Here is a 12,700-nt window from a genome sequence, read left to right on the forward strand (position 1 = left end):
AAAGCAGCGTGGCCAGCAGGTCGAGGGAGGTGATTCTGCCCCTCTACTCTGCTCTGGGGAGACCCCACCTGGAGTACTGCGTCCAGCTCTGGAGCCCTCAGCATAAGAAAGACACGGACCTGCTGGAGTGGGTCCAGAGGAGGGCCACAAAAATGATCAGGGGGATGGAACACCTCTCCTATGAGGAAAGGTTGAGAGAGTTGGGGTTTTTCAGCCTGGAGAAGAGAAGGCTTTGGGGAGACCTTATTGCAGTCTATCAGAACTTAAAAGGGGGCTTCTAAAAAAGATGGCAGCAAACTTTTTAGCAGGGCCTGTTGTGACAGGACAAGGGGGAATGGCTTTAAACTAAAGGGGGGTAGATTTAGACTAGATCTAAGGAAGAAATTTTTTATGCTGAGGGTGGTGAAGCATTGGCACAGGTTGCCCAGAGAGGTGGTGGATGCCCCATCCCTGGAAACGTTCAAGGTCAGGCAGGACAGGGCTCTGAGCAACCTGATTTAGTTGAAGATGTCCCTGCCCATGGCAGGGGGGTTGGACTAGATGACCTTTAGAGGTCCCTTCCACCCCCAACTATTCTATGGTTCTATGATTTCTCTATCAAGTTTTTGCTAGAAATTTTCCCTTTTGGACAAGATGAAAATGCTCTGTTTGCCAAAGTACTTTCTTCTCTTTTTGGCAAGATACACTTTTAAAGTTGAGTCTGTGTTTATGAGCAGTAATATCCACTAAAAATTAAGGGTTTTTTTTGCATATTGGAATACTTCTGAAGGAAGAGAAATCCTGTGGAAGAGGGAATTAATATCTCTCTTCAGCATTTTTTTATTCTGGAGACCCTTCATCAGCCTTGTAGCAACAGCTTCCTTTCAGCATCGTCTTGTTTAGGGATCTGGACATGACTTCTAGTCTGCTATCCTGGCAATTGGATGTTCAAATCCCAGCAGATTAATACTGTTTTTATCATTCCAAGTAGAAAAACTAACATCTGTGTATAGACCAAAACCTCTTCAGCATCCTGGGGAAAAGTTCCTGGGTATCAGGTTCATGTCAGAACCCTGGTCCCTGTAAGTGACCCTGTAGTGATTCACATCAGAGGAAGCCTCTTCCCAGCGGCAGCCCTGCTGATGGGGACTAGTGGAGAGCGGAGGGGTCTTTTGCTTTATGTGGTGTGGCACAAGCAATTTCTGTAAACTGTTTTGCATGCTTAAAATGATGTATGGTATTTGCTTCGGTGTAGCCCCCAAATTTTCCTGTCAGGGTGGATAAAGAGGCTATTCTGCTTCCCTATTGTAAAGCTACTAGGCATGTGACTGGTAATGGAACACTTTCAGCTAGTGATTATAAGAGTAAATATGGTACATGCTGAAATGGGAACATAGTCTAAAAAGTGCTTTAATCTGTGGAAAATGCAAAGCACAACGTAAAATGCGAATTGTTTTTGTTAAGTGCCTGAGGCTGGCTATTGTAAAGGTTTTATAATTGCTGTCCAAATTCCTTAAGATATTTTAATTAACATTCCTTACTCAAATAGAAGAACAAGATAAACTGGAAGATAGATTAGAGGCTTCTCAGGTGCTCTTGAAGCTCTCCTAGAGATTGCTTAATCTGGTCTTTACTCCTCTCCTTTGCAAGATCACAAAAAAACCAGGTCTAGAGGGGGCCTTTATAGGCCATCTGGCCCATCTAGCAGATTCCTTATACTGATGCCATTCCTAACAGATGCTGTTTAAGATGCTTTTTCAGGCTTCCAATAAGTTAGAATCAACAGGTTTTCTTTAATGGCTTACTTAAACTTCCTGTTTGAAATGTTTTTTCTAATGTCTTCTAGCCCTTTGCTTCTTTTCCTGTCCTCCAGGGTGAAGAATTTTACCTCTCCTGTCAGCCTCAAGGCAATAAGTTACATGAAGTGGCAAACTTTTGTAGGGGAGGAACAAAAAATAACTTTCAAGGTGGAATGAGAGCACACAGTAGAGTTCTTTTACAAGGTTGCTATATAATACTTGCTGTGCTGGGAGCCAAGTAAAGTCCCTCTGGTCAAATTGCACAACACTAGCAATTATACGCTATGTAAATATAAGCCTTTGAGCTGCTTTTAGTGTTCAAAGAAATATTTAATCTTTTCAGGTTTGTAAAACAGGGTGCTTTATCAGTGGTGAAGTAGGGCCCGTGTGTGCTGCAGAAATGTTTACTAGTGGTTGCTGAGCCCCCATAGAGCTCGGTGGTACTCTGACATAGTTTTCTATAGTTGACATGAGTAAGGACAAGCTTTGAGAGCAAAAAACTTGCAAGTACAGATCTAGTCTAAGGCATCAGTTTTGGACATTATCAAACATTGGTGAGACTAATCAACTGAGGACAAGGTTGAATCATGTCATAGACTGATGAGGTACAATGGGTATTACTTAAGAGTGGTTGGGCTGGATCTTTTTTTTTTATTGTAGATGTTGGCAGAGAAAGGTAAGCAGACAATGGTGCAGTTTTCTGTAGCTTTTGTTCAGGTGAATATACCCATATCTAGCCACTAAATGTAGACAATTGTGCTGTAGTATCAAATTATGCAAGATGAAAATAAATGCAGAGCTTTGCAGAGCCATGCAGAGAATTGTGCTTGCTTGATTTTGGAAACATTTTGTTGACCTGTAAAATCATGTTTCTTCTGTGAACAATGTTGTCAGAACTAAATCATGTCCTGAAGCAACAGAAGATCCCCAAGATAGGAACCTCCCTTTTCCAAGTCAGAAGCAGTCCTGGTATTTTTTCTTGCTGTTGTAATTTGGCTTCATGTGTACTTTCACATGCCAGTTTGCCTATTAGCGTTTTGGCCAGCCTCTACTGCCTGGAAGCTAATGGGCATGTCTCCACAGACGGGTGCAAGCAGGCCTCAATTTTTCCGTGGGGGGAAATACCATTTAATAGTACCTTTTAAAATCATGCAATAACTTACACCTGGTTGGATGGAAGAAGAGACAGTACTATCATTATTTAGGACAGAAGCTGCAAATTATCTTTTGATGGACAAGTGCAAAAGAACACTGAAAAAGACTAAAGCTCCTCTGCCAAACTGGAAGCTGACTGGCTGAAGGCCAGCTCTGGTACAAAAGCTGTATCGCTTCATTAGGGAAGCATTGCGCCCAAATGAACAAATCCTGCTGAGCATCAGGGCAGAGTGCCATACTAGTGTGCTTAAACAGCTTCCAGGACAGAGCTGGCTGGTACCCCTTATGGTCAGTTCTGAGTGTGAGTTTTGGTCAGTATGCACCCGTCCATTAGATGTTTCTACCCAAGACCACCCTGAAATTACTATTTTAACAAACGAAATAGTAAAACTTCCCCTGTCCCCACGAATTTAGGTTTAATTTCTGAGTGATGCTAAAATGAAGGCTGAGAGAAATTCATCCTTTTGTGTATTCTCATTGTGAGTTAGTAGGAATTTGTTGTGATTCCTTTCATAGCAGGTACATAGAAGCAGTTCTGCAGAGCTTGTATGATTTTGATGGCAAACTAAGCCATTCTATTTCTGATAAGATGTATTTTATGTAGGCTTCAAGTAAATCATATTGTTCAAGCATCTTAAAACAAACGTGATTTGGAAAGTTGGAAAGTTTCAGGATGAAGCTGGGAGAAAAATAAAGTAGTGGTATTTCCTTAGTGCTAGCAGTGCAAGAGGGAAAAACTACTGTTTTTAGAGCTAGCAACACCTGGCATTAAATTGAATCTTGATCTCTTAGAGCTTGTTCTGTAACACATGTAAAAGCTTAGCAAGTTATAAAGCAGTTTTTTCCATTATACATCTTTTTCTGTAAAGAAAGAAATTCCACAACACAGCTAGTATGTATTCATTGTAACCTGTATTGCCAGCGTTTCTTAATGAACGTCTTTGGTTGAAATGAGAAAAATAACAACTGCTTCTGGACTAAAGAGCTACGAATCCTCTCCACTAGAAGAAATCACAAAATGATAGAAAATTGTTCCAGAATTCATCTCAAGAGGTTATTCAGTCTGGTTTCTTGCCTCAGAGCATCTAAGATATTCCTGGCATATGTTTGTTTTACCTCTTCTTTACAGCTTTCCGTGATGGAGATTCTGTCACTGCTCAAGTCACTCAAGCTGTCCCTGCCATTAGAAGAAGGTGATAGTTTGGGGTCGGGTTTTTTTGCCCTCACCTCCTCTCATATTTTCATGTCCAATCTTAATTTTCCCTAGTTCAATATAAGCCTGCTCTTTCTTATCCCATCCACAGTGGTCACTGAGAGCAACATTCCCTTCGTTGGAACTCCTTTCAACATGACTTAAGGCCAATATTGTTGCTTTGTTCCTGGAAAAAACCTCTCCAGTCTTTCAGTTTTTCCTTCTAAATCAAGTTTTTCAAACCTCTGATTATTCTTGCTGCTCTCTCCTCTTGACTCTCTGAAATCAATTCATCTTTCTTGAAATACGGTGGTCAAAACTGGACATAATATTCCAGCTGAGCAGAGCGGAAGGGTGCTCCATCCTGTTGTATACATGTAACTGTTTATAAATCCTGTATGATATTTTCCTTTTTTATAAAAGAGTGAATTTGTTGTTCTTCAACTTTCCCCCATGTCAGCCTTAATGGTGGGACAGAACCTGAGAAGGATCCCATTAATGGTAGAGGGTTTGGCTAATTTCTTCTAAGGCTCTATATTCTTTCCCAGTTCTTCTGATTTTTCTCGCTTAGAGTCTCTCTGACTTGTCTAAATGGAAGATTTTTGTGGTCAGACGTGACGGTTTTGAAATGTGAAGGCATTAAGCTCTTGTACAGTTTTGGGTGGACTTATTCCATTGACATGGACACAGAAGAGGGTTTCGGTATAGGACAGTGCTCAATACTGAGGTGATGCTCAGTAACCTCTTTTGTCCTTTGCAAGGATGGAGAACGTTCACCTGCAGCATTTTATGGAGGTTCAGAAAAGCTTGTTGGACTGAACTGTGGGACTTGAGATGTCTTCCAGCTTAGTCAAGCTAGAATATGAAACTGAGGGTTTTTTCCAGTAATTTGGAAAAGGTAGAAAATCTGTTACCTGGTATACCGTATGGCTGCAGTTGGATGCCAGAGTAGAAGCTGGGAACGTTGATCTACCAATAGGTTAGTTATTCACATGGCACAAATGTGTATATATACCCAAGACAGTAGATTTAGACTTGGTACCATTTTTCAGACTGGGAGAGGTACCCCTTCCTGCCAAGTTGTTATGAACAGAAAGTGAGGCATGAGACACCACATATTTTTCAGAAGTGTGAAAAGTTCTAAGCCTAACGAAGTGTAATGTGGGCTGAAAACCGTGGAGAGTTCTGTGATGTGGTAGTTTCAGAAATAAGGTGCATGGCTCTAATTATTGACATGTATCAAATGTTGGAGTGCTGCTGTTTACATAAGAAAATTTGAATCTGGTAGTGGTGTTGCTACAGAGCTGTTTTCCGTTTTTTACTCATGATGCCTTGAATGAATCCAGTCCATTTATCTTAAATTTCATCTAAACCTTTGAAACATGTTGACACTTAAAATGTAGACAAAACTTTCCACGTGCTTTTTGTTTTTTCTTAAATGGTGCTGAAACATCTGTACCTCTCCCTTTTTTCCAACCACTAAACAGTCTCATTTTCAGTTGTTTTTAAGTTGCTTTACCTTTATCATGCCTTCGGAGGGTTCTCGACAGTCTCATCCAGAAATTTGAACTAAGCTGTGGTAGAATAAAAGCTATAGATCAGCACTCCCCTAGTCATTCTCTCTGTATACATCAATGCTGGTTAATACATTTTACAGCATTAATGCTTCCAGTGCTTCTAAATTTTCTATTTGTTGCCTTGCTTAACATATAATAGCTTGGAAGGTTAGGAAGCTTGGATTGTGAGCTTCCAAAGTATTACAAAGTACCTTTCCAAACTCCTGGAGAATTTTTGAGAGGGAATAATATTTTTTCATTTTTTCAGTAAACTTTTTCATTTCCAAGAAAAGCAGTTCAGCCTACAAATTTATTGGTCAAGTGGGGGACCTTGATAGAATTCGTTGGTGAACTTTGAAATAATTTCAACATAATGTTTCTACAATTGCAACAGCTTCGGAAAATGATTTTCTTCAATTAATGGAAGACTTTGAATGCTCTTTTGCTTCTAGCCGGGAAAAACAGAAAGATGGCTCAGATGCATGTAGGTTTTACCAGGAGTCTGTCTGTTCTGTAGCTAATGAATGCTGCTAGGAAGTCTACTGCCTATGGAAAATGAAATATTAGTGAGATGATGGAGTGCTGGCCGTTGAAATAATACCTGTTTTAGAAATAAGGCAGGGGAAGATGCATTGAGGTAGGAGTCATGGGACCGTAGCCTGGGTACTCAGTTGCTCTGAGTTGCTAAATGTCTGTGGATTCCACCAATCCACGTTGGTCTCTCCACTGAAATGCTGGAAACAACATTCATTGTAAGGCAAAATAAAATTGTCATGTGGATGTGCCAACTGAATTTTAAATCTATTCTGCTGTAAGTTAAACATGTAATTTGACTGGTCTTAACTTCCCTGACACAGGTTCTTGGTCAAGTTGTGCACTTGTGTAGGTAGAATAAGCAAGGATAAAATCAAAGAGCATTAATGACTGTGATAGCTATTAGCTGATATGATGAAACTATTCTCTTTAGACTGGTGGGCTGCTGGCTGCTCTAAACAGCTGAAAGAGAAGCCCTCTCAACACAAAAATCTTCAGAAATAAATAGTGTTGTCAAATGTCATTGTGTGGCTGAGCTTTCCAATGTTTTCCTACGGTAGTGCAGAGATAGGATTGAAACCTGTTGAAAACTTTTTCTATTAAGAGATATGTTTCTTTTTTTATTTGCATATCCACTTTCTCTTAAATCCTTTGATCAATTTTCTTCCTGTCTAACAACAATCTATTCTTGATGAATTAATTTTTCTGAATTTTCCCTATAAATTTTTAGAGGTTTTAGAGGTTTTTTACAGTTTTACTGTAAAGAACTCTCTCCCCTACTTCATTCTGTTAGGGTTTGTTTGGGTTTGTTGGTTTTTGTTTTTTTTTTAATTCGCTTTTCTCCAAGCATGGTTTTGTATCTGTTTCTAAATCAGTCTTCATTGTTAACACCATTTCTTTTTCACTCTTCCACTCACTCTTTTGGAATGAGGACAGAAATTTAGGTCTTGTTCATCTTTGCTCTCCAAATGTATGTATGTATTTGAGTGATTCTGCACAAAAATTTTTGCATAGTTTTGGGGAAGGAGGGACGGAGGGGAGATAGGGACTTGAAAGCATTAGTCAAGGCTCAGGCAGGGATTGTTGTGACTTTTGTACTGTAATTATTTCTGAACTTTCTGAACTGCTTCAAAACATAATCGCATTACTGTGTGCGTCATTGTGAGAGACAGAGAAATTTGTTTTTTCTAAATTCTTACATCTCCTTAGAAAAATGCTTTGGTGTTACATAATTGCCATTGTTCTTTTGCATGTTTTTCATAGCATCCTCCTGGGCAGTTGAGAAGGAAATACAGTTCCTGCTCCACTATTTTCCTGGATGACAGCACAGTCAGTCAACCAAACCTCAAGTATACCATCAAATGGTGGGTTTTTTGTTTTTGTTTTGGTTTTGGGTTTTTTTGTTTTGTTTTCTAGAACCTACATTATATATATGTATTTATGTAGACATATTTCTGAACCATTACCAAGCAAGCTTCAAAGGTTTTAGTTTTTGAAGTAGTAAATTTATTTAATTCAATCATGCTCCAGAGGCAGTGAATAGGATGAGCAAAGGGTATTACTCTTATTTTAGGTCCATGCAGAATCAAACTCCCAATACTGCATATTTCAACAGAAAGCAGCAATTAAGGATCTCAAATTCCAGCAGCTGAAATCCTTGTGCTTCAACATTCAATTAGGTACTTGCTTTGTATGAGTCCTCAAAACTTACTTGGGTACTTGTTTATTCAGAATTTTGGAATTATCTGAAATTGAAGAGCTCTTTTCTGTTCATGAGAAAATGCTCATTTGCTAAGCTTTCTTTCCAGTTTTCTGTTTGAAATAGAAATTAATTGCCTCCAGATTCATTTCCTTATTGAGTACAAGGGCACTGGCAGTTTATTACACAGCAGTGGGGAGCTTTGTATGTGGTGTGCACATGGGCTTACCCTTGGGTGACGTCTCATATGATCATTTCAGGTTTCACTGGTACCTTTTTACATTTGGAGAGAAACAAAATTGGTATTTATAGAGTACTGTTCTTTACATTTTGTACAGTAAGGGGAAAAAATGAGAGAACAAATGCTCAGGCATTTTATGCTGTTTGTTTATTATGATTGCTGATACACTCTCTTGAATTGTTTGTAGGATGGTTACCTTGGTGTACTCAAATGCAAAGATTTATCAAGACAAAACCTGTGCTACAGAGATACTTAGATGAGAGACAGACATATTCAGACTAACAGGTCCAAAGGAATTTGTAATGTTGGTGGTCACTAAAACATGTTCTTAATTTTTCTGTTAAAGGAAAAAAGAGGGGAGTGGAAGAGGGATTTGCAGTCAGACACCTAATTCCTCATCAGCTATTTCTGCCTGAATTATAGTCCTGTTTTTCCTCAAGTTTCTTTAATTAGTAACTTAAAAATAATTCAGATGAACGCTGGAAAAAGATTTTTTGGTTTTTTTTTCCTCCTGGAATCTCATACTCTTCTGCTCTAAAATCCTTTGCATGCAGGTTTTTGTAAGTGCAGCTTTTTGGGTGGGTTTCGGGTCGCTTCTTGCATCAGAACTGAGCCTGGTCACGGAAAGGAGAAACGGGTTCAGTTGGCCACAGCAGCCGAGAAGCATTTTCAGTGGGCCACGATGGCTAGAAGCAGCCTTGTGAAAGAGGAGACAGAAAGACAAGTTGGGAGGGGAGCAAGGTGGTGATGTCTGGGAGACTTGGGGTGCGTGGTGGGGGGCAGAGCTATAGGGAGGAGAGGGCGCACGTCAGGCTGGAAGAGCTGGCGCTGGGTCCAGGGAGGAGGAGTTGTGCGGGACTGGGGCCAGGCTGCCGGCGTGGGAAGGGTTGGAAGCTGCAAGGGGTCAGAGGGTTTGAGAAGGGGTTATGTGGGGTCAGAAACTGGACTTTGGCACATGAGGCCTCTGGGTGAGGAGTCTTTTCCTCCTCTTCTCTATCTGGCTGCACATTTAACAGATTTAAGGGTGTGGGGATTGCAGGATTATTGTTTTTGTAGTACAACTTCATTTCTTGCTCCCATCCTGGCAGTCTCTGCAGATAAATGACTATTGCGCTTAGGTAAATCTATGAGGGATGTATTTTGGCCATCTCATGTATTTCTTCTGGGTCATGTTATGCACCGGTGTGTTTAAAATACCAGCGCATCTACTGGAGATCTGCAGCATCGGTGGGGTGGCCAGGGTAGAGTGATGGAAAGCTTCATAAGCTTCTTTCCTGCACACTGAGTGCTAGGAACGAGCATATGAAAAGCAGAATGAAGCTTGGATCTGAGTTAATCTATCACAGCTCTGAAAGACCTTCGGATTTTGATATAGATTTCTAAATAGTAAATATTTTCCTAAACTTAATTTGACATCTTCTTACAAAAGCAACCATATGGGCACCAAGCAGAGCTCTGCACATAGATTCTTGCATCAGCTTTCAGAAAGTAAATGGGAGCTGCAAGTGTGTTCCTAGGGGCATAATTTAAAATTAAATTTTAGGACTAATTCATTTTGTGAATAGCTTTCAGTCAAATGAAATTCATTCATAAATGTGTTTTTTGTGTTCAGTGAGGGCTGTGTCCTTTAAATGTTCAGGGTACACAGTATCTCTTTAATACCTTAAATATGTACCTGTAGAAAAAAATCAAATTTAAAAAGCATTTATGATCTAAAAGCTTCTAATGCAGCCAGGTAAAAGCTATAATGCTCATACAAAGTTAGCAAAATGTATTTACTTTCAACTAAGAAAAAATATTTTCCGCTACATGGTGGTTCAAAAAAAAAAAAAAAAAAAACAAACCAACAAAAACACCAAACCACAGCACCAGGTGAAATAATTTAAAATTCTACTAGTGGGGTAGCTCCAACATATTGTTTTCCTAACATGCAGTATGTCAGTTTTCATGTAAAAATTCTGAAATAAAATTACAGAGCAACCAATTCACTCTTTTAAAAGGCCTTTTATGGAAAAGAAAGAGGGGAATTTTGCATCAGTATAAGACATAAGCATCTTACAGTGAATCACTGACAAAACAAATTGTCAACAAATAGAATCGGTGAACTCCCTCCTCCTTCCCCTTTAGCTTTGACTGAGTTTTATGCTGCTGAAACAAGTAGGGAGCGTGCTGGTTCTGCTTTATCCTTCAGTAAAGCTCTATCATGTGTGAAGCATGTGTCCTTCAATAAAGCTGGAGTCGTGAGTTGGAAACAGGAGAATAACCATGAGAAGCCATGTCTTAATTTTCTTCAGTCTCAAATGTGAATGAGATCAGTTAGTTGTATACATAATTAAAATCTTAGCATTCTGTGAATATAAGGACGCATTTTGTCTTTGCGCAGAATATAAACAGACGTACTTGGGTGTGTGGTTGAGAACATGGGAAATGCATAATGCAGTAAGTTATTCAGGGAGTCGTCTTTCCAGAGTTAAAGTAACTTGAAGCCATAAAACTGTAGGAGCCTGGTATGCGAGTAACTACATAGAAAGAGCCAAAAGTTAATGGATTTAAATATAAAATCCTAAGCCAACGGTGATTAAAACATTTCATGTTAGCCTGGCAGCATTAGCAAACAATAAAAGAGAATGTCCAATGCCTGAGATGCCTTATTTTCAACCTTGGAAGTCAGTAGAGTTTTAGCATTGACTTTAGTAGGGTAGGGCATTAAATGGAAGGTAAGTGCAACTTGGTATGTGGAATATGAGTATTTTTGTAAGGTACTTCATTACTGGTGAAAAGGAGGCACTTGGAGTGTGCTGAAGAAATATTATAAAATTGTCGAACAGGTTAGACAAAACAGCAGTTTTCCAGGTATCTAACAATGGACAGAAGAAAATAGGCTGTTGAGCATACTTTTTGTCATGCATTGTGCTAAGTTTTAACTTTGCATGTTAATATGACAAATAATACGATTTGACAGTCCTGAGATATTAACTCTGTATTTTTCTTTACAGTGTAGCTCTTGCAATATATTACCACATCAAAAACAGGTATGTGAATAATGAAATCTTGTACTGAAGATATCTTTAATCAAAACAAATGAACTGCCCAAACCCTAAAAATCCATGCTCTATTTCTTTCAAAGGGGTTTTGGGTAGTAGTTTTCTTATTTCCCATGTTAGAAATGAGAAATGTATTCTTTTATTTCTTTATACATATATATAAAAATATTTCTGTATATATATAAAATATTGCTTAGAAAAATAAAAATTAGAGGATTATGTAGCATAAGAATCTGGAAGTACAGTTCAGCATTGAAAAACTTTGATTCAGTGCTTGGTTTTATGTGCACTGAGCACTTGTGCATTGTTACATATATTGCAATTACATATAGAGAAATCTGAATAGTGTCTTTCAGATTTATTTTTTTAGGCTACACCTTTATAAAGTTAACTGTGTATATCAATGATCAGTTAATGTTAATGCATTTTGAAATAAAAAACATTAATTATATAGTAAGAGAGACATTGTGAATAGATGAAATTCAAGATGCCTCAGAAACAGAGCAAGTCCTGGCTTATCTCTTTTGGTGTAGTATGTTTTAGATCTCTGCTCAGTCAAGTTGATTAAAATTGAGTAGAAAATAGGTTCTCTAAAAAGTAACTTGGTACATCAATTAGCTTTCTTCATGTTGAATTGCTCTTTTGTGCCTTAAATTCCATGTTCTCATGTCACAGTATCATAAAATAATATTTCCTGACATCTCTAAGAAGAGATTGTATAAATACTTTAAGTGACTTTTGTGTCCATGGTTTTTCAATGTGTCTTTTCAGAGAACTTGGCTTATATCTCGATCTAACAAGTCTTACACGTTCTTTCTTCTGGACTGTAAGAAGTCCGACTAGAACAAAAGGAATTACTCATAAGTTTAAAGTTAAGCTGGTACGTCATTCGGGACCATGTTTCAGGTCACTGGAACCCATCACGCTTCTTGAAACAAGGCTGACATCTAAAGAGAAACCTTTAGAAGTGCACAAGGGCAGAAAGGCTTAGAGCTTGATCCCTGCTGGAAGCACTTAGAAGATTTCCAAGACGTCAGTGGGACTGAAACATGGCAATATGTAAAGCAAAAGTTGGAGTGAAATCTTCTCGCAAACTTTTAATCTCATTTCCCAGGAAATGAGGCATTAGTGATCATGCTTGGATCACTTGTTTATCCCTCTGTGGTTCCCTTTTTCCCCTTTCCTCCATTGTCCCTGGGTTAGTTTGGCTAACTAGTGAATTTTTACTACACTTGACTAAATAATAGAGATTTCAGTGTGGTGGGTTGACCCTGGCTGGACACCAGGTGCCCACCAAAGCCGCTCTATCACTCCCCTCCTCAGCTGGACAGGGGAGAGAAAAATGTAATGGAAAGCATGTGGGTCGAGATAAGGACAGGGAGAGATCACTCACCAATTACCATCACAGGCAAAACAGACTCGACTTGGGGAAAAAATGAATTTAATTTATTACCAGTCAAATCGGAGTAGAATCATAGAATAGTTTGGGTTGGAAGGGACC

The 12,700-nt window shown here is 39.0% G+C and overlaps 1 protein-coding gene across 1 annotated transcript in view; it reads left to right on the forward strand.

Moving 5' to 3' along the window:
• Window positions 1-12,700, forward strand: part of CCNY (cyclin Y) — a 56,468-nt gene that overhangs the window by 9,988 nt on the left and 33,780 nt on the right. Inside the window, exons 3-4 of the mRNA XM_009325543.1 lie at window positions 7,479-7,579; window positions 11,152-11,187. Of these exons, the coding sequence (XP_009323818.1) occupies window positions 7,479-7,579; window positions 11,152-11,187 (137 nt within the window). The remainder of the gene's footprint in view (window positions 1-7,478; window positions 7,580-11,151; window positions 11,188-12,700) is intronic.

The sequence above is a fragment of the Pygoscelis adeliae genome, unplaced genomic scaffold (assembly GCF_000699105.1).
Source record: "Pygoscelis adeliae isolate BGI_AS28 unplaced genomic scaffold, ASM69910v1 Scaffold175, whole genome shotgun sequence".
Classification (NCBI taxonomy): Eukaryota; Metazoa; Chordata; class Aves; order Sphenisciformes; family Spheniscidae; genus Pygoscelis; species Pygoscelis adeliae.